Source organism: Scyliorhinus canicula, chromosome 16 (assembly GCF_902713615.1).
Source record: "Scyliorhinus canicula chromosome 16, sScyCan1.1, whole genome shotgun sequence".
NCBI lineage: Eukaryota > Metazoa > Chordata > Chondrichthyes > Carcharhiniformes > Scyliorhinidae > Scyliorhinus > Scyliorhinus canicula.
This window is the reverse complement of record NC_052161.1, coordinates 92,351,446-92,373,724: the sequence shown is the minus strand read 5'-3', so window position 1 is coordinate 92,373,724 and position 22,279 is coordinate 92,351,446. Positions and strand designations below refer to the sequence as shown.

The window sequence follows — 22,279 nt, the reverse complement described above, 5'->3', positions numbered from 1 at the left end:
TCAGGCAGTGTAAGTGTGTATCAGTGACAGTGAGTGTGCATGTTTATCAGTGAGTGCGAGTGTATCAGTGAGTGCGAGTGTGTCTCAGTGAGTGTGAGTGTGTATCAGTGAGTGTGAGTGTTTATCAGTGAGTGCGAGTGTGTATCAGTGAATGCGAGTGTGTATCAGTTAGTGCGAGTGTTTGTCAGTGAGTGTGAGTGTGTATCAGTGAGTGTGAGTGCATCAGTGAGTGCGAGTGTGTATCAATGAGTGCGAGTGTGTATCGGTAATTGAGTATCAGTGAGTTTGAGTGTGTATCAGGCAGTGTAAGTGTGTATCAGTGACAGTGAGTGTGTATTGGTGAGTTTACAACAGAGACAGAGACTCAAGACACATTGATCAAGACATTTATTAGCAGCTCCGTGGTTAGTCTCGAGCTGAGTTTGAGGTTGTGAATATCACCAGAATCTGCACTTTAACACTTGTATCTCTGGAAACCGACAGCCCCTCATTGGGATGTTCAACTGTGGAAAAAACACCAGAGAATAAAAACACTGTATCCAGTTTCTTTACAACAGGCTCAAGAGGGGCTGAATGGGCCTCCTACTGTTCCTGTGGAACAAACTGGAAAGGGGCTGAATGGGCCTCCTCCTGTTCCTGTGTAACAGGCTAAAGAGGGGCTGAATGGACCTTCTCCTGTAGAGGGTTACGGCATGAAAGATAAGCAAGCCGACAGAAGCATAGTCATTGCTTAGCAACAGGGGACATCTTTGAGGTAGGAAAGCATTTTGAGTTTAGTTTTACCTGGATTTCTGAGCAGTTGAAGATAAGAAGCCAGAGAATAAACATCTCTCAGCTCTGCCAGAAAACAATTGCACAGGACAAGTGGCTGAAAAAGTCAGACTTACCAAAGAAGCAGATACAGTCTAGACAACCAGGGAACTGGGAATGAAAGAATGCCTTAGGAAGAGTGAAGTTAAAGGAACAGAGACTAAGATGTTGAACAAGGTACTGATCAGGAGAATTCAACGGAAAAGCAGATGAAGTGTTCTGAGTTAAAGAGACAGCTGCGGTAATCAAATTTAAAGTGGAAAAGCAGACTTCAGAGGTAAATCAAAAGTTTGATGCCATTTTTAATACAGTCTGGGAATTGATAGTTAAAGCAACTGTGAAGAGTTTGTGCAGCAGTCAAGACAAAAGGGGGAAGTGTAAAACCTGGAAGCGAATCGTAGAAAGCAGCAGCTGAAAGAAAGCGTTGTTTGAAAGCAGATTTGTGAGCGTGTCTTTTCAAAGCAGAATTTGAAATCCCTCATGTGGAAGCCAGAATTCAGTGAGACAAGGTGGCTCATGGCGAAAGAATAATCTGGGGAATTTTGAGGAAAAATCCACAGAAATTCACTCTGGTTTAGAGAGGAGTGTGTCTGAACCACAGCCGGTCTGTGTGTCTAAAAGGACTGTGCGTTACTGAGACCATTATAGCACAAGGTACACTTTGTAATGCATGTTAACTTTAAAATCTGTTTATATTCGTAAAATAATTTGAGGAGTATTATATTGTCAAACTTTTCAAAACTAATTAACGGTCATGTGACTCTGCTCTTCCACGCATTCTAAAAGAAAATAAATATTACGATCCTTTGAGACAAGGTGTCACTCTGAAATTGTCTCAACTGGAATTCTAACAGTGGAACACAAGAGACAAACTGACAGGTGGAGAGAAAGAGCAAAACAGATAGAAATTGAGTATGTGATATGTGTGTGCGCTGTGGCAGAGAGAGAGTGAGAGGGACAGAGTGCGGGAGAGAGAGACTGAGAAGGACCAAGTGTGGGAGAGAGAGTGAGAGGGACAGAGTGTGTGAGAGACAGCGAGAGGGACAGAGTGTGGGAGAGAGAGAGTGAGAGGGACAGAGTTTGGGAGAGACAGAGAGAGGGACAGAGTGTGGGAGAGAGAGAGAGTGAGAAGGACAGAGCGAGGGAAAGAGAGAAGATGAGAAGGACAAAGTGGGATGGTGGGGGGGACAGAGGGACAGAGTGTGGGAGAGAGGGTGTGAGAGGAACAGAGTGGGAGATGGCGAGAGAGAGGGACAATGAGAGAGAGAGTATGAGGGGTAGAGTATAGGAGGGAGAGAGTGAGAGTGACAAAGTGTGGGAAAGAGAGAGTGAGAGGGACTGTGTGGGAGAAAGGGAAAGAGCAAAAGCAAGAGGGACAGTGGGAGAGAGAGTGGGAGTGAAAGAGAGTGGAATAGAGAGTAAGAGGGACAGAGCGAGTGGTGGGGGACAGAGTGTGGGAGAGCGAGAGGGACAGAGTGTGGGAGAGAGAGTGAGAGGGACAGTGTGTGGGACAGAGAGTGATAGGGACAGAGTGTGGGAGAGAGAGAGGGGGACAGAGTGTGGGAGAGCGAGAGGAGGACAGAGTGTGGGAGAGAGAGTGAGAGGGACAGAGTGCGGGAGAGAGAGTGAGAGGGACAGAGTGTGGGAGAGAGAGAGGGGGACAGAGTGTGGGAGAGTGAGAGGGACAGAGTGTGGGAGAGAGAGTGAGAGGGACAGAGTGTGGGACAGAGAGTGATAGGGACAGAGTGCGGGAGAGAGAGTGAGAGGGACAGAGTGTGGGACAGAGAGTGATAGGGACAGAGTGTGGGAGAGAGAGAGAGAGAGAGGGACAGAGTGTGGGACAGAGAGTGATAGGGACAGAATGTGGGACAGAGAGTGATAGGGACAGTGTGGGAGAGAGAGAGACCGAGGGACAGAGTGCGGGAGAGAGAGTGAGAGGGACAGAGTGTGGGACAGAGAGTGATAGGGACAGAGTGTGGGACAGAGAGTGATAGGGACAGTGTGGGAGAGAGAGAGACAGAGGGACAGAGTGCAGGAGAGAGAGAGTGAGAGGGACAGAGTGTGGAGGGGAGAGTGAGAGGGACAGAGTGTGGGAGAGAGAGTGAGAGAGAGAGAGAGAGAGAGGGACAGAGAGTGGGAGGGAGAGAGAGTGAGAGGGACAGTGTGTGCGGGAGAGAGAGAGAGAGTGAGAGGGACAGAGTGTGGGAGAGAGAGAGAGTGAGAAGGACAGAGTGTGGGAGAGAGAGACTGAGAAGGACCAAGTGTGGGAGAGAGAGAGTGAGAGGGACAGAATGTGGGAGCGAGAGTGAGAGGGACAGAGTGTGGGAGGGAGAGAGTGAGAGGGACAGAGTGTGGGAGCGAGAGTGAGAGGGACAGAGTGTGGGAGTGAGACAGTGTGTGGGAGAGAGAGAGAGAGGGACAGTGTGGGAGAGAGAGAGGGACAGTGTGGGAGAGGGAGAACGAAAGGGACTGAGTGTGGCCAAGAGTGAAAGGGACAAATATGGGAGAGAGGCAGATTATGGAAGAGAGAGAGTGAGAATGGGAAGGAGAGTGTGACAGAGGGGCAGAATATGGGAGGGTACGAAATGAAAGCGCTGCCAAGGTTCCCCTTCCTGTTTAGATCCATACCAATCTCCATCCCCAAGGCCTTCTTCCAAAACGTAGACAGCTTAATTACAGAATCAGAGAATCAGCAGTGCAGAAGGAAGCCATTCGGCCCATTGAGTCTGCACTGGCCCTTAAAAAGAGCACCTTACTCAAGCCTCAACCTTATGGTGTATGGTGTTTCTGTGTGTGTGTGTGTGTGTGTGTGTGTGTGTGTGGGGGTGGGGGGGGGGGGGGGGGGAGAGAAGGAGGGAGGAGGGGAAGAGACCTGGCATTATCAAGTTTGCTACATTACTACTGGGTGGCAACAGCAGAAAGAGTGAGGGGATGGGTACACAGACCCAACTCGGTGTGGGTGAGGATGCAGGGCGCCTCCAGGAAGGGGATGACCCTCCGGGCCCTACCACAGCAGCACTCCCATCCCCATCGGCAAAATACACATCCAGCCCAGTGGTAGTGGCCACGCTGAAAACGTGGGGCCAGTTAAGACAACACTTCGGGCTGACGTAGATGTCCCCCATTGCCCCATCTGATTCCCACAGTTTACAAAATGGAGACAGGATGCGAGAACGCTGACAGTTAAGGACTTCTGTATAGGAAACAAACTAGCGACATTGAACGAACTGACGGAGGAATGGGAACAACGGACAGGACAGGAAATTAGACACCTACAAATAAAACACTTCCTCCGCAAAGAGACAGTAGGATACCCCAGGGCCCTGAAAACCACACTATTAGAGGACCTGATGAACACGGACAGTCAAGAAGGGGGACTCTGCTGAAACATATATAGACAGTTACTGAACAGAGCCCGAACACCACTAGACTAGAGCAGACGGAAATGGGGGGACGAACTAGGGACTGGGGTCGGGACTCTGGAGCGAAGCACTGAGCAGGGCCAACTCCACCACCTCAAGGCTCAGCCTCATGCAGTTCAAAGTGGTGCACAGAGCGCACCTGATCAGAACCCGAATGAGCAGGTTCTTCCCGGAGGTGGAGGATAAATGTGAACGGTGCCAGAGGGGCCCGGCCAACCTCACCCAAATGTTCTGAGCTTGTCCCAAACTTGTTGAGCTCTGGGCTGCCTTCTCCGAGGCAATGTCCAAGGTAGTGGGGGTGAGGGTGAAGCCATGCCTAAATGTGGCAATCTTCGGGGCGTCAGAGCAGCCAGGGCTACACATGGGGAAGAGGGGCGATGCCCTAGCTTTCGCTTCCCTGATCACACGCCAGAGAATCCTGCTCGGCTGCCGATCGGCAGCACCACCCACGGCTGCAGGCTGGCTGGCAGACCTATCGGAATTTAAGATCAAATACGCCAGCCAAGGGTCGGAGGAAGGCTTCCTTTCTCATGGGAGAAATTTGTCGGGCCTGTTCCAAAACTTGTTCAAGGCCAGCAGCAGCCAGTGGAGAGGGAAACGGGAAAATTAAAAAAGAACAAGGAGGAACGTCAGGAACACACAACCCGGGGGGGGAAAGAGAGAGCCTGAGAGGGGCAAAAGAAACAATCCCCTCCCCTATTCACAAGATAGACACAGCCAAAACCAACGGGGGGTGAAAAGAAAGGGGGAGTAAAGGGGGGAAACGAGAAGGGGGAACACCGTCCTCAGATCAAGCAGGGAGGGCATCAGGGGGAGGGGACGATGAAGGGGGCTGGATGTTAGGAAGAGGGGTGCTGGGGGGGTGGTGATAAGGAGGATTGTACGCCCAGTCAGATGGCGTCAGTCTATAAACAGAGAAACTTACGAAAAGGCCTTTTGTACTGTGCAATAAATAAAAACGAATGGCAATGTATATAATATTAAAAATGCCAATAAAAAGATTTAAAAAAAAAAAGAGTATGGGAGGGAGAGTGAGAGTCGCAGTGTGGGAGAGGTAGAGTGAGACGGACAGAGTGTGGGAGAGAGAGAATGAGAGGGGCAGACTGTGGCCAAGTGAGAGAGATAGAATATGGAAGGGAGACAGATAATGGAAGAGAGAGAGAGAGAGTGAGAGCGACAAAGTGCGGGAGAGAGAGAGACAGAGTATTGGGAGAGGGAGAGGGACAGGAAAGTGAGAGGGACAGTATAGAGAGAGGGACAGAGTGTGTGAGAGGGACATTGTGTGGGAGAGAGAGTGAGAAGGACAGAGTGTGTGAGAGGGACAGAGTGTGTGAGAGGGACAGAGTGTGCGAGAGGGACATTGTGTGGGAGAGAGAGTAAGAGGGACAGAGTGTGAGAGAGGGACAGTGTGTGAGAGGGACAGAGTGTGTGAGAGGGACATTGTGTGGGAGAGAGAGTGAGAGGGACAGAGTGTGAGAGAGGGACAGTGTGTGAGAGGGACAGAGTGTGTGAGAGGGACATTGTGTGGGAGAGAGAGTGAGAGGGACAGAGTGTGAGAGAGGGACAGAGTGTGTGAGAGGGACAGTGTGTGAGAGGGACATTGTGTGGGAGAGAGAGTGAGAGGGACAGAGTGTGTGAGAGTGAGAGTGAGAAGGAGAGAGGGAGTAAGAGAGTGAGAGACAGAGTATGGGAGTGAGAGACAGAGTGTGGGGGACAGAGAGAGAATGTGGGAAAAAGAGAGTGAGGGGGACAGTGTGGTGGAGGGAGGGAATTTGGGAGAGAAAGTGAGAGAGAAAGGAGGAGGATTCTCCATCCCACCAGTCCCGTTTTCTGGCGCAGTGCGGCCACGCTAGCAGCGGGATCCTCTATTCCGGCAGCCAGCCATTGGAGTTTCCCATTGTGGGTACCCCGACCCTGTCGGGAAATCCGCAGGCGTGAGTACGCTGTCGGCGAAACAGAGCATCCCGCCGATGGAGAAACCAGCACGAGTGTATGTGAAAAAGAGAGAGAGAGACAGAGTTTGGGAGAGAGAGAGAGAGGGTGGGAGAGAGAGTGAGAGGGACAGGATGTGGGAGAAATAGAGTGAGAGTCACAGAGTCAGACATCACAAAAAAGGCGCACAGTCCATCGTGTCTGCGCCGGTCAAAAGCAACCACCTAACTATTCTAATCCCATTTCCCAGCACTTGGCCCATAGCCTTGTATGCCATGGCATGGCAAGTGAACATCTAAATACTTCTTAAATGTTATGAGGGTCTCTGCTTCCATCCCCCTTTCAGGCAGCGAGTTCCAAACTCACACCACCCTCGCATACGAAAGATTTTCCTCACATCTTCATTAAACATTCTGCCCCTTACCTTAAATCTATGCTCCCTGGTCATTGATCCCTCCACCAAGGGGAAACGTATGTCTACTCTGTATCCCTTATAATTTTATACATCTCTATCATGTCCTCCCTCAGTCTCCTCTGCTCCAAGGCAAACAATCCAAGTCTGTCCGCTGCATTGAATGTTTACCAGAATGATTCCTGGGATGGCAGGACTGATGTATGAGGAGAGATCGGATTGGCTACGATTGTATTCGCTGGAGTTCAGAAGAATGAGGGGATATCTAATAGAAACTTATAAAATTCTGAGAGGACTGGACAGGGTAGATGCAGGGAGGATGTTCCTGATAGTGGGTGTGTCCAGAACCAGGGGTCACAGTCTGAGGAAAAGGGGTAGACCTTTTAGGACTGAAATTAGGAGAAATGTCTTCACCCAGAGAGTGGGTAGGCCTGTGGAATTCATTACCGCAGGAAGTAGGTATTGCCAAAACGAATTCCACAGGCCGACCACTCTCTGGGTGAAGACATTTCTCTTCATCTCAATCCTAAATGGGGATCAAAGAATAAGGGGGGAAAGCGGGATGAGGCTATTGAGTTGGATGATCAGCCATGATCATAATGAATGGCGGAGCAGGCAAGAAGGGCCGAATGGCCTCCTCCTGCTACTATTTCACAAGGTTCTCTCTTCAAAGCGAAAACTCTTCATCCCGGCAGTATCCAACATCTCTCCTATAATGTGCATTCCATAACTGCACAATACACTACCTGTGGCCAAACCAACGTTTTATACATTTCCAGCACAACCTCCCTGCTCTTAAACTCTGAACCTCGGTTAAGAAGGCAAGCACATCATAAGTCTTCTTAACCACTGTATCCACCTGCTCTGCTACCTTAAGGGACTGTTGTACATTCACACTAAGGAACCTCTGATCCTCTGTTCTTCTCAGGGTCCTGCCGTTCATTATGTATTCCCTTGTCTTGTATATCCTGCCCAAGTGCATCACCTCACACTTACCGGATTGAATTCCATTTGTCACTGATCAGCCCATCTGACCAGCCCGTCTATATCCTCTTGTAATCGAAGGCTACCCTCCTCACTATTTACCACCTCACCAATTTTAGTGTCATTCCCAAACTTACTGATCAACCCTCCTACATTCATGTCTAAATGTCTAAGGGGCTGGTTTAGTTCACTCAGCTAAATCGCTGGCTATTAAAGCAGACCAAGCAGGCCAGCAGCCCGGTTCGATTCCCGTACCAGCCTCCCTGGACAGGCGCCGGAATGTGGCGACTAGGGGCTTTTCACAGTAACTTCATTGAAGCCCACTCGTGACAATAAGCGATTTTCATTTTCATTTCATTTTCAAATCATTTATATAAACCAAAAACAGCAAGGGTCCCACACTGATCCTTATGGTACCCCATTGGATACAGGCTTCCAGTCAGGAAAACACACCTTGACCATCACCCTCTGCTTCCTGCCAATTTTGGATCTGATTTGTCAAATTTCCTTATATCCCATGGGCTCTTTCCTTCGCTATCAGTCTCTGATGTGGAACCTTATCAAAAACCTTGCTGAAGTCCACTAGACTACGTCACATGGACTTCCCTCATCTACTCGCCTGGTCAATTCTTTGAAAAATTCAATCAAGTTTGTCAGACATCCTAGGGTTACACTTGATCAGAGACTGAACTGGAGTGGCCATATTAATACTGTGGCTACCAGTGTAGGTCACTAGGAATCCTATGGATAGTAACTTACCTCCTGACCACCCCAAAGCCTGTCCACCATCTACAAGGCGAGCACAGGGGCAGCAAGCCCAGTGCCCCCGGGCTCTTTGCCTGTGGGCAAAGATGGCTCCTCACCCTCTCGGCTCCCCACAGCTCTTCCATCAAGTTCATGTTTTTAAAAAGGAGTACTAATCGACGCCAAGGTGAACACTCGCTGGAGAGGCCGCTGAATGACAGGAGGCCGTTGGATATGGGGTGGCTCTCGTTAATTGTTTGGAAATGGGGCTTAAGTGGTGATAATTGGTTTCTCGCAACACTAAGGCAAGATCCAGATTTGGCCTACAGGAGCGGTCCGGTTGCATTGCAAACCATTTTGCGCCTTGTTTTTGGCTTTGCGCTATTCACCTGCTCGTTACGCTCTCATTCGAGCGTAACGAGGCCATAGAATTGCGCCCTCCATTTACAAGGGCAGCCATCGACCATTACCATCTAGAAGACCAAGAGCAGCAGACACCTGGGAACCCCACCACCTGGAGGCTCCCCTTCAAGTCACTCACCACTTTGACTTGGAAATATGTCGCTGTTCCTTCATTATCACCAGGTCAAAATCCTGAAATTCCATCCTGTGGATGGACCTACACCTCAGGGACTGCAGCTGTTCCTGAAGCCAACGCATCACCACTTTCTGAGGGCAACCAGGGATGGTCAATAAATGCTGGCCAACGATACCCACATCCCTAAAATTACTTTTTCAAAAACCTCCCTCCATACTGACTTTTGACTAATCCCTGCCTCTAAAATGCAGATAAGGTTTGTCTCAGAATTGCTTCCAATAGTTTCTCCACCACTGAGGTTAGGCTAACTGGCCAGTAGTTTCTGGGTTTATCCCGTCTTCCCTTTTTAAATAATGACATCACTTCGACTATCCTCCAGTCCTCCGGCATCTCTCCTGTGGCCAGAGAGGAATTGAAAATTATTGCCAGCGCCCCTACTATTTCCTCCCTTGCCTCAATCAACAGCCTGCGATACATTTCATCCTGCCCCACAGACTTGTCTAATTTTAAGCTTGAGAGGCCTCTCTGTCAATGGAGAGACAAGTGTAGGAGAGCGAGAGGAACAGAGTGTGGGAGAGGGTGAGGGACAAAGTGTGAGAGAGGGTGAGTGAGGGCGGATTCAGTGGAGGTAAATCACTCAATACTGACCGGGGTTTTACCAGTAAATTAATTCACACGTTCTCCGATCCTCTTGGTGCCTCATATTCAACTTCAACAGAGTCATCTGTAGGATCAAGGGAGTGAGGAAATGGGGAGAGGAGAGACGGAAGATAAATTAACACCAGAATAAACACCCGGAATAAATACCCACAATAAATGCTCATACACCCAGGAATAAATACCCAGACTAAACACCCAGACTAAACACCCAGAAATAAATACCCAGAATAAACACTCACTCAGAATAAACACTCAGAATAAATACCCAGAATAAACACCCAGGAATCTGTGCCCAGAATGGACACCCAAACTAAACTGACAGGAATTGGACACGGAGTGATGGAAGGGTAGTAAACACTTGGGAATTGGACAGGGACAGATGGGAGGAGAATAAACACTCGGGAATTGGACAGGGAATGATGGAAGGGTAATAAACATTCGGGAATTGGACAGGGTGAGATGGATGGGGAATAAAAACGCGGGGTGGGATTCTCCCAGCCCTGCGCCGGGCCGGAGAATCTCCACGAACGAGCCACGCCGCCCCAACGCCAGCATGTGATTCCTCGCATTGTGGAGAATCGGCACTATTGGTGCCGGGTTGGTTGGCGGGGCGCCGATTGCAGGGATTCTCCAGCCCGGATGGCCGTAGGAAAAGAGCCAAGTCCTGCCTGCACCGTTCTAACCTGCTCTGGGCCAGAGGGACCTCGGTGTGTAAGGTGCTGAGTGGCAGCCTGTGGGGAGGAGGTTGGGGGGGGGGGGGGGGGGAGGCTCTGGTGTGGCCTGGCCGGCCTCTGTAGCTGGGGCCTCCTTTCCTACGTGCCGGCCCCTGTAGCCCTGCGCCATATTGCGTCGGGGTTGGCACGCTGAAGGAGGTCACTGCGCATGTGCGCGTTGGCGCCACTGTGCATGCACGGATCCCGCGGCGCAGAGTTCGCGCCGGGATCTGTAGCTGGAGCGGCGCGAACCGCGCCAGAGCCGTGCTGGCCCCCTGTGGGGGCCAGAATTAGACGTGGGAGCGGGCCGTTCACGCTGTTGTAAAACGCGACAGAGTTTACGACGGCGTGGACACTCTGCCGTGGGATTGGAGAATCCTGCCCTCTGACTTGGATAGGGAGAGATGGAAGGGGATAAAAGCCCTGAATAAATACCGAGGAAAAAACACCAGGAATAACCAGCCAGAATAGACACCCAAAATAAACACACAAGAATTGTACAGGGAGTGATGGAAGGAGATAAACACCTGGGAATTGAAATGGGAGGGAAGGATGGGAATAAACACCTAGGAAATGGAGAGGGAGTGATGGACAGGAATAAATACCTGGGAATTGGACAGGGAATGCTGGAAGGGGAATAAACACCTGGGAATTGGACAGGGAGAGAGGCTCGATAATAAACGCCTGGCAATTGGACAGGTCATGACGGAAGGAGAATAAACACCCGTGAATTGGACATGGAGTGAAAACGATGCAGGGTTCCTTTTAGAGACAACCTACCAGTCTCATAGTAATCGTACACCTTTAACACGGCTGCCTTCAGATTCTTAACCTCAAAATCTTGGTGAACGAGAATGGACAATTGTAACAGGTGATTCGGTTCCATCTGGAGAGACATAAATAGGTTCAATCCCCGAGAAACTGAGACTTTCCCCTAAAACAACACATTCATTAGAGGAAAAAACTCAACTCAATTCACAGCCCACACCCACCCCAAATCTCACCCTCCATCATTGTTCATTTATCTGTCTGTCTCTCTCACTCTCCCACTCTCGGACTGTATATGTCCCATTCTCTCCCTCTCGTTCCCTCTCTCTCTGTCTCTATCTCGATTTCTCACTGTCTCTCTTCCTCCTCCCCACCCCCCGTGTGTATGTGTCTCCCTCTCTCTTGTGTTGTTTTCTCCTTTGCTTTACCTGGATGGCTTGGATGATCTTCTCCCACTCACACTATCATCCTTCAGTCTGTCTCCAGCTAACTCCTTACAACTTCTCCCCCACAAGGCTTAACATTATGTGTTACATACTTGTAAGACAAGCTCTCTCCAGAATGGCTGTCTTTAGACATTTCGTTAACCCTTGCGGTTCTTACATTTATAATAATACATCTCTCTCTCTCTCTCTCTGTCACATTGTCTGTCTCTCTCTGTCTCTGTGTCTTTCTCTCTTGCTGTGTCTCTCACTCTCGCCGTGTGTCTCTCTCTCTCTCTCACTCACTCACTTCCTCTACCAGCCTCTTCCTCCTCCCTCCCTCTGTCTCCATCCCTTTCTCTCTCCCCGTACTTACCGGTTTAAGATACAGGACTGTGTGTTCCTCATGGACTTCAGCTCGACTGATATTCAAATAGTCCAGGCTCTGGAATAGCCAAGAGGATTAAAAAATATCAATGTCAAACAATGAATAGTAATGACAGTGAGAATTAATGATAAACAGACAATATTAATGACAAACCATGAATATTAATGACAGGCATGTCTGTGGGCATGGTGGAAGCCCTCCGTGTCCGTGTGGGGACCTGCGTGTCCGTGGTCAGGGTAGGGGTTCCGCAGAGTCCATGAGAATGGGGGATCCTCCATGTTCGTGTGAGTGAGTGGAAGAGTCCTCCATGTCACTGTGGGTGGGGGATCCCTGTGTCTGTGGTCATGGTTCCCCGTGTCCGTGTGGGAAGGGGGTCCCCTGTGTCCGTGGTTGTGGTCCTCTATTTTCTTGTGGGTGGGGGTACCCTGTGTCCGCAGTCATGGTGGAGGCCCTCCATGTCAGTTGTGGGTGTCGTCCGTTTCCATGTGGGTGGGTAGTCCTCCATGTCCATGTAGCCGGGGGCCTCCATGTCCATATGGGTGGTCTCCGAGTGTGTGTGTGGAGGGTTCCTGTCTTTTACATCAGAGAGGGGGGGGGGTTCCATTTTAAGGCGCCTCAATCTTGGGATTCCCAGCTGCCGGCTCTTTGCGACCCCAACCTGTCAGTGGGATGGCGTGGGCCACGTCTCTGGATACTTTATCTGGAGAGAAAACCCGGATGTGCAGCCGGTGAGCTGCATGTCTCTGCCAGCACTATGCGGAGAATGGAAAATTCCACCCAATGTGTCAGCTCTGTGATCTGTCATCAGAGACCAGAAAACTTCAAAATATTATTTCATTCTGAGGTGCACCCACAGTGCGGTTTACTGAGGAAGTTCCAGGATTCTGGCCCAGCGACAGTGAAGGATCGGCCAATATATTTCCCAGTCGTGGATGGTGGATGACTCAGAGGGGAACTTCCAGGTAGGGGTGTTCCCCATGTGTCTGCTGCCCCTTGTCTGCCTCAGTAGTAAAGGTCGTGGGTTCGAAAGGTGCTGTCGAAAGAGCCATAGCGAATCGCTGTGTGATGTGTTGGGTAAGCTGGGTCTGCGAGGACTGCGTTTACTGCAGTAGTGAGAGAGACAGGCTCCCAACACTTGAAGAAATGCAACTCGATTTTATTGAACTCTTAACTATTAAACATACTTTAACTGTGGGTTGACACTATGCTGACTTGACTGGAGACCTGAGGCTAACCTGACCAGACTTACTGACTACCACATGGTGTTTGCACTGGCTGCTGCTCACGAGCTCTGACTGTCTCAGAGGCTGGATCCCAAGAGAGCGGGAAACCTAGTGCCCTCTGGCTTTATAGTGGTCGTGTCCTGTCAGGTGATTGGCTGCTGTGTTCTGTATGTTCACTGGCCATTCTGTGTGTCAATCACTGCCTGTCTGTGCACCATCATATACCTGTGTGTATATTATGACATCTCCCCCCTTTTTTTAAACTTTAAAAAAAAAATGTATGTAGGTCAATAAATAGTGAGTGTGTGTGTACAGGAGCCTGACTACTGTATATACAAAGTATGTTAATGTATTTACAGGGGAAGGTGTCTAGTGCAGACTGAGGGCAGATAACAAATTAGGAAGAAACAATATGTACAGATGTGTAAACGGAACACAAGGGAATGCAACATTCAGTCCATAAATTCAGTCTCTGTGGCGGGCGGCGAATTCTGGTTGACCGCTTCAAGGGTGGGTCAGGGGCCGCCTGCACTTGAACGGGCGGAACTGCCTCCAATGTAGAGGTCAGTAGAATAACTGGCAGGTCGGTGGCTTCGTGGAAGGGCGTGTCCTGAGGAACCAGTGTGTGAGGCGGGACATCACGTGGCGAGCGTGGAAGCAGCCGCAGTGCCCGCCTATTACGCCAAAGAAAGGAGCCATCATGCATACGAACGAGAAACAATCTCGGGGCCACTTGCTTAACCACCACAGCCGTGGCAGACCAGCCACCGTCAGGTAACTGAACACGAACTCGGTCAGCAGGGACCAGAGCAGGGTTATCTGTGGCGTGGGCGTCGTACGCTGACTTGCATTGGGCCCGAGACTGCTGCATCCTCTGCGGAGGACCGGGAAGTTGTCAAGGTCCGGGATGTGGATAGCCGGCACCGTCGTTCGCAGTGTGCGGTTCATCAGCAGCTGTGCTGGGGACAGGCCAGCAGACAAAGGAGTCGCCCTGTAGGCTAGCAGCACAGGGTAAAATCCGAACCTGAGTCAGCAGCTTTGGACAACAGCCTTTTAACGATTTGGACCCCCTTTTCAGCCTTCCATTCGACTGGGGGTAGTGGGGGCTTGAAGTGAGGTGCCTAAAATTGTACAGCCGGGCAAACTCCGTCCACTCCTGGCTGAAGAAGCACGGGCCATTATTAGTCATGACTGTAAGTGGAATGCCATGACGGGCAAAAGTCTCCTTGCATGCCTTGATTACTGTTGCTGATGTGAGGTCAGTCAGTCTGACCACCTCGGGGTAGTTAGAAAAGTAGTCCACGAGGAGGACATAGTCTCGGCCCTTTGCATGAAAGAGGTCAATACCAACTTTGGACCATGGGGAGGACACCAGTTCATGTGGCTGTAGAGTCTCTTCAGGCTGAGCCGGCTGAAACCTTTGACACATTGGGCAATTGAGGACCGTGTTGGTGATATTCTGACTGATGCCTGGCCAATATACTGCCTCTCGGATTTGACGGCGACACTTTTCGACACCCAGGTGACCCTCGTGGATTTGGCCGAGGACCAGCTCTCGCATGCTCTGTGGGATTACTATCCTGTCCAGCTTCATTAGTATGCCATCCACTACTGCTAGATTGTCCTTTACATTATTAAACTGGGGGCACTGCCCCTTTTGCCAACCATCCATGAGATGTCGCATGAGCCGCTGGAGTAAAGGATCTCTGGCCGTCTCCTGACAAATCTGCATGACCCTTTCATCAGTGGTCGGAAAGGTGGAGGCACAAAACTTCACCTGAGCCTCTATCTGACAGACAAAGACCGACTGCTCACACGGCGTGGTGATGGATCTAGATAGTGCGTCGGCCACAATGAGCTCTTTGCCCACGGTGTAGACCAAGTCGAAATCGTAGCGGCAGAGTTTGAGGAGGATACGTTGTAGCCGTGGCGTCATGTCATTGAGGTATTTTTGGATGATGTGAACCAATGGCCTGTGGTCCGTCTCGACTGTGAATTTGGGGAGGCCGTACACATAATCATGGAATTTGCCAATCCCTGTGAGGAGGCCCAGGCATTCTTTTTCAATCTGAGCGTATCGTTGCTCAGTGGGTGCCATGGCTCTAGAAGCAAATGCGACTGGGGCACAGGAGGAGGAGTCGTCCCGCTGGAGGAGCACTGCCCCAATGCCAGCCTGGCTCGCGTTTGTGGATATTTCCGTCTCCTTGGCGGGGTTGTAAAACGCCAGTACCGGGGCCTTGGTGAGTTTCGCCCTGAGCTCACGCCACTCTTGCTTATGAGCGGGGAGCCACTGGAAGTCCGAAGGTTTTTTTACGAGATTGCGAAGAACTGTGGTGTGTGACGCAAAGTTGGGGATAAACTTCCCAAGGAAGTTGACCATCCCTAGGAAGCAGAGGACCGCCTTCTTGTCCTCCAGGGCCTTCATGGCATTGATCGCCGACACCTTGTCAGCATCTGGCTGCACACTAAACTGCGAAATGTGGTCGCCAAGGAACTTGAGTTCTGCTTGACCGAACAAGCATTTGGCTCTATTAAGTCGGAGGCCATGCTCGTGGATGCCTGTGGAACATTCGCTTGAGGCGATCGATGTGCTCCTGAGAAGTTGTGAACCAGATAATGATATCATCGACGTACACTCGCAACCCCTCGATGCCCTCCATCATTTGCTCCATTGTGCGGTGGAACACCTCCGAGACGGAGATGATGTCAAAGGGCATTCGGTTGTGACAGTAGCGACCGAACGGGGTATTGAATGTACACAGCTTTCGACTGGACGTGTCCAGCTGTATTTGCCAAAACCCCTTGGAGGCGTCCAGCTTCGTGAAAAACTTAGCATGAGCCATTTCGCTGGTTAGCTCTTCTCGTTTAGGGATAGGGTAGTTTTCCCTCATGATGTTACGGTTCATATCTTTGGGGTCGATACAAATGCGAAGTTCCCCTGACAGGTTTTTGACACAAACCATGGAGCTAACCCAGTCCATGGGTTCCGTGACCTTAGAAATGACGCCCTGGTCCTGGAGGTCTTGCAGCTGGTGCTTGAGGCCGTCCCTAAGGGGTGCCGGCACCCGACAGGGTGCATGAACCACAGGTGTGGCATTCGGTTTCAGAAGTATCTTGTATCGGTAAGGGAGTGTGCCCATACCTTCAAAGATGCCGTGGTATTGTGCTATCATGTCACCTAGTTGGGTTTGGAAGTTGACATCTGGCGAGGCCGTTGCCTCAGCGAGCGACATGGTGTGAACCTGCTGCACAAGATTCAGGAGTTTGCAGGCCCGAGCACCGAGCAGGGAAGCTCTGTTGGTTCCCACAATTTCAAAACGCAGGGTTCCTTTTGAAGATCGATGGGATACCGTAAGCTGGCATGAGCCACTGGCAGCAATGGCATTGCCATTGTAGTCGAGGAGCTGGCAGGCTGGTGGAAGAATGCTTGGCTTGACGCGGATGGCATCAAGGTCAGACTTTGAAATGAGGTTCGCTGAAGCGCCGGTGTCCAGCCTGAAGCGTATGCGAGCCTTGTTGACCGTAAGGGTGGGACACCACTCGTCATCCGGATCAATGCTCATCACTGGGAGTTGTTTCACCTTCTTTTCTGAAAAGGAGCGTATGCTTGGTGATGATGCCCACCTGGAATGGGGATGGGAGGCCCTCGGTGTCGGGATCTGGAAGAATGTCGGGGTCGGAGTCTGCAACGGGTTGCTGTACTGACCGGATGTTCCTGCGCTGTGGCTGGGTTCGCTATGTGTTGGGCAGTGGAGCAGATCTGCACAGGGCTGTGTAGTGGCCAAGCTTGCCACACTGGAGACAGCGTTGAGATTTCGCGGGACTTTGCTGCTTTAAATAGGCGGAGCAACAGTTGTTGTACGTCATGGCGCCGACGTCAGGATGCTCCATGTGCCACCGCGCATGCGCAGTGCGGTCGAACGATGTGCGTACCTGCGCAGTTCGGTCGTCGGCCTCGCCGTCCCCTTGGTCGTTGCGCGCATGCGCAGGAGCCCTGGAAAAGTGCGCAAAATGGCCGCCCTCATCCAGACTCAGGCCCTGGAGCTGTTTTACGGCCTGCACCCGCTCCGCATCGTGGGAACCTTGCCGTGCCGTCTCTGCTGCCTTGATATGGGAGTACCGGTTATTAGCGTGCTCATGTAGGACACAGGTTTCGATGGCGATTGTAAGGGTGAGCTGCTTAACTTTAAGGAGCTGCTGGCGAAGGGGATCGGAGTGGACCCCGAAAACGATCTGGTCGCGGGTCATAGAATTGGAAGTGGACCTGTAGTTGCAGGACTGCGCGAGGATGCGGAGATGGGTTAAAAAGGACTGAAAAGGTTCATCCTTACCCTGAAGCCTCTGCTGGAACACGTAGCGTTCAAAGCTCTCATTGACTTTGATGTCACAGTGGCTGTCGAACTTCAGCAGAACTGTTTTAAACTTTGTCTTGTCCTCGCCTTCAGCAAAGGTGAGGGAGTTGAAGATGTGGATAGCGTGGTCCCCGGCTGTAGAGAGGAAGAGAGCGATCTTCCTGACATCCGATGCGGCTTTGAGGTCGGTGGCTTCAAGATACAGCTGGAACTTCTGCTTGAAAATCTTCCAGTTGGCACTGAGGTTGCCGGCGATGCGGAGCGGCGGGGGAGGGCGGACGCTGTCCATGTTACCGGATGGCTGATCGCTGGTCAAAGACAGATTATCTCAAGGTAGGTCCGTCAAACTCGAGCATAACTCACTGGTACCATGATGTGTTGGGTAAGCTGGGTCTGCGAGGACTGCGTTTACCACAGCAGTGAGCGAGACAGGCTTCCAACACTTGAAGAAATGCAACTCGATTTTATTGAACACTTAACTATAATACATGCTTTAACTGTGGGTTGACACTATTCTGACTTGACTGGAGACCTGAGGCTAACCTGACCAGACTATCTTACTACCACACAGTGCACCTTGTAGACAGTACACGCGGCTGTGCATCGGTAACAGAGGGAGTGAATGTTTGTGGTTAGTTTGAGGGTAAAGAGGGCTTGCTTTGTTCTGGATGGTTTGAGTTTCTTGAGTGCTGTTGAGAGCAACATTCATCTAGGCAAGTGGAGAGTATCTCATCACACTCCTGACTAATGCCTTGGAGATGGTGGACATGCTTTGGGGAGTCAGGAAGTGAATTATTCACTGCAGGATTCCCAACCTCTGACCTGCCCTTGTAGCCACAATATTTATATGACTGGGTCCAGTTCAGTTTCAGGTCAATGGTAACCCCCAGGATGTTGATAGAGGGGGATTCAGTGATGGTAATGCCATTGACTGTCAAAGGGGAGATGGTTAGATTCTCTCTTATTGGAGATTGTCATTGGCTGGCACTTCTGTGGCACAAATGTTACTTTCCACATGAGTAGATGGAGATGGACCAGGTGAAAACAGCAGAAATTAAGAGGTGGCGACGGACAGGTGAAGACAGGAGAACTGAAGAGGTGGAGATGGACCAGGTGAAGGCAGCAGAAGTGAAGAGCTGGAGATGGCCCAGCTGAAGACAGGAGAAGTGAAGAGCTGGAGATGGCCCAGCTGAAGACAGGAGAAGTGACAAGGTGGTGATGGACCACGTGAAGATAGGAGAAAAGAAGAGGTGCAGAGGGACCAGGTGAAGAAAGGAGAAATGAAGAGTTGGAGATGGACAGGTGAAGACAGGAGAAATGCAGAGGTAGAGAGGACCAGGTGAAGACAGTAGAAATGAAGAGGTGGAGATGGACCAGGTGAGATAGGAGATAAAAGGTGGAGATGGACTTGGCAAAGAGAGGAGAAGTGAAGAGGTGGAGATGGCCCAGATGAAGACAGGAGAAATGAAGAGATAGTGATGGGCCAGTTGAAGACATGAGAAATGAAGAGAAGGTGATGGTTCAGGTGAAGACAGGAGAGATGAAGAGGTGGAGATGGACCAGGTGAAGACAGGAGAAATGATGATGTAGAGATGGACTAGGTGAGGAAAGGAGAAATGAAGCAGTGGAGCTGGACCAGGTGAACAGAGGAGAAGTGAAGAGGTGGAGATGGACCAGATGAAGACAGGAGAAATGAAGAGGTGAAGATGGACCAGGTGAAGACAGGAGAAGGATGGAAACTGGAAGAAAGGTTAATGATATTTTCCAGAGCGTCACTCACTTGTTTATAAGACTCTTTGTCGGCTGAGAATCCGGACAGCATGGAAACATCGACAAGGACCATGTTCGAAACTGGGCGGTCACCAATATAGCTAAAAGGGACAGCAAATAAAAATCAGATAGATGGACATGGGTCACTAAACACTGACCACAGCACCCACCCTCAGTGAACACCAACACTCACACTTACACTCAGTAAATACTGACCCTCACACCCAGTAAATACTGACCCTCACACCCAGTAAATACTGACCCTCACACCCAGTAAATACTGACTCTCACACCCAGTAAATACTGACTCTCACACCCAGTAAATACTGACTCTCACACCCAGTAAATACTGACTCTCACACCCAGTAAATACTGACCCTCACACCCAGTAAATACTGACTCTCAATCCAAGACAATTAACCCTTGTTTTAACTCACGTGACATTAATATTCATCTTGTTCTTTGAATCTTCAAGCACCATGTCCACCGATAGGTTGAAAACGGAGTCTTTCTGTGCAGTTGGCGTGTTATAACGAAGTGTTGTCTGTAAGTGGAAGACATTTAATTACTGGATGTATAGGGTGTCAGAGGAAGAGACTCACCACACCCCCACATTCCTCACTCCACCCCCCCCCCCCGTATCACCCCCCCCCCCCGACTGTCCCACACTCTCCCCCCTCCGACTGTCCCACAAACCCCCCTCCCCACCCCCCAACACTCGGTCCCCCCGTCCCACACTCCCCCCCACACACACCCCCTCCGCCCCACTCTTCCACACCCCTCCCGACCCACAGTCTTCCCCCCGTTTCACCCTCCCCCCCGCCATTCCACCCTCCTCCCCCCGTTCCACACTCCCCCCCCGTCCCAAAAAGCCCCCTCCCCCGTCCCACACTCCCCCTCCCCCGTCCCACACTTCCCCCCCGTCCCACACTACCCCCTCCCCGTCCCACACACCCCCTCCCCCGTCCCACACTTCCCCCCCCCGTCCCACACTTCCCCCTCCCCGACTGTCCCACACTCCCCCCCCCCACACTCCCCCCCCCCCGTCCCACATTCCCCCCCCCACAATCCCCCCGTCCCCACACTACGCCCCCCCGTCCCACACTCCGCCCCCCCCGTCCCACACTCCACCCCCCCATCCCACACTCCCCCCCCTCCCCCCGTCCCACACTCGCCCACTCCCCGTCCCACACTCGCCCCCGTCCCCCCGTCCCACACTCCCCCCCCCCCCGTCCCACATTCCCGCCGTCCCACACTCACCCCCTCCCCCCGTCCCACACTCGCCCCCTCCCCCCGTCCCACACTCCCCCCCTTACGTCCCACACTCCCCCCCCCCCGTCCCACACTCGCCCCCTCCCCCCGTCCCACACTTCCCCCTCACGTCCCACACTCTCCCCCCCCCCATCCCACACTCCCCCCATCCCACACTCCCCTCCCCGTCCCACACTCCCCCCCCCCATCCCACACTCCCCCCCGTCCCACACTCCCCCCCCGTCCCACACTCCCCCCCTCACGTCCCACACTCCCCACCCCCGTCCCACACTCGCCCCCTCCCCCCGTCCCATACTCCCCCCCCCCCACGTCCCACACTCTCCCCCCCCGTCCCACACTCCCCCCCGTCCCACACTCCCCCCGTCCCACACTCCCCTCCCCGTCCCACACTCCCCCCCCGTCCCACACTCCCCCCCCGTCCCACACTCCCCCCCCCTCCACACTCCCCCCCCCGTCCCACACTCCCCCCCTCACGTCCCACACTACCCCCCCCCCCGTCCCACACTCGCCCCCTCCCCCCGTCCCACACTCCCCCCCTCACGTCCCACACTCTCCCCCCCCCGTCCACACTCCCCCCATCCCACACTCCTCCCATCCCACACTCCCCTCCCTCTCCGTCCCACACTCCCCTCCCTCTCCGTCCCACACTCCCCCCCCTCTCCGTCCCACACTCCCCCCCCCGTCCCACACTCCCCCCCCGTCCTAACACTCCCCCCCCCCGTCTCACACTCCCCCCCGTCCCACACTCCCCCCCCGTCCCACACTCTCCCCCGTCCCACACATCCCCCCCCCGTCCCACACTTTTTCCCCCCCCGTCCCACACTCCCCCTCCCGCGTCCCACACTTCCCCCCCCCGTCCCACACTTCCCCCCCCCCCCCCATCCCACACTCCCCCCCATCCCACACTCCACCCCCCCATCCCACACTCCCCCCCCACACTCCTCCCACCCGTCCCACACTCCCCCCCCCCTGTCCCACACTCCCCCCCCGTCCCACACTCCCCCCCCCGTCCCACACTCCCCCCCCGTCCCACACTCCCCCCCCCCCCCCGTCCCACACTCCCCACCCCGTCCCACACTCCCCCCCCCCGTCCCACACTCCCCCCCCCGTCCCACACTCCCCCCCCGTCCCACACTCCCCCCCCCCCGCCCCACACTCCCCCCCCCGTCCCACACTCCCCCCCCCTGTCCCACACTCCCTCCCCGATCCACACTCCCCACCCCTCCCCGTCCCACACTCCCCCCCTCCCCCCGTCCCACACTCACCCTCCCCCCGTCCCACACTCACCCTCCCCCCGTCCCACACTCACCCTCACCCGTCCCACACTCACCCCCCCGTCCCACACTCACCCCCCCATCCCACACTCCCTCCCCTCCCCCCGTCCCACACTCGCCCCCTCCCCGTCCCACACTCGCCCCCTCCCCCCATCCCACACTCCCCCCCCATCCCACACTCCTCCCATCCCACACTCCTCCCATCCCACACTCCCCCCCCCCCACACTCCCCCCCCTCCCACACTCCCCCCCCCATCCCACACTCCTCCCATCCCACACTCCCCCCCTCCACACTCCCCCCCCCGTCCCACACTCCCCCCCCGTCCCACACTCCCCCCCCCGTCCCACACTCCCCCCCCGCGTCCCACACTTCCCCCCCGTCCCCACTCCCCCACCGGCCACAACTCCCCCCCCACTCCCACACCTCCCCCCCCCGTCCCCACACTCCCCCCCGTCCCCACTCCCCCCCCACAATCCCACCCCCCCGTCCCACACTCCCCCCCCCCCATCCCACACTCCCCCCCCCTTCCCACACGTCCCCCCCCCCGTCCCACACTTCCCCCCCCCGGCCCACACTCCCCCCCCGTCCCCACAC

The 22,279-nt window shown here is 53.1% G+C and overlaps 1 protein-coding gene across 1 annotated transcript in view; it reads right to left on the bottom strand.

Moving 5' to 3' along the window:
- Positions 1-370: 370 nt before the first annotated feature.
- LOC119951034 (pregnancy zone protein-like) overlaps positions 371-22,279 on the bottom strand; it is a 151,126-nt gene continuing 129,217 nt past the window's right edge. Inside the window, exons 34-39 of the mRNA XM_038774068.1 lie at positions 19,576-19,703; positions 19,149-19,239; positions 11,782-11,850; positions 10,996-11,101; positions 9,491-9,566; positions 371-503 (exon numbers count right to left, since the gene is read on the bottom strand). Of these exons, the coding sequence (XP_038629996.1) occupies positions 9,514-9,566; positions 10,996-11,101; positions 11,782-11,850; positions 19,149-19,239; positions 19,576-19,703 (447 nt within the window). The 3' untranslated portion in view covers positions 371-503; positions 9,491-9,513. The remainder of the gene's footprint in view (positions 504-9,490; positions 9,567-10,995; positions 11,102-11,781; positions 11,851-19,148; positions 19,240-19,575; positions 19,704-22,279) is intronic.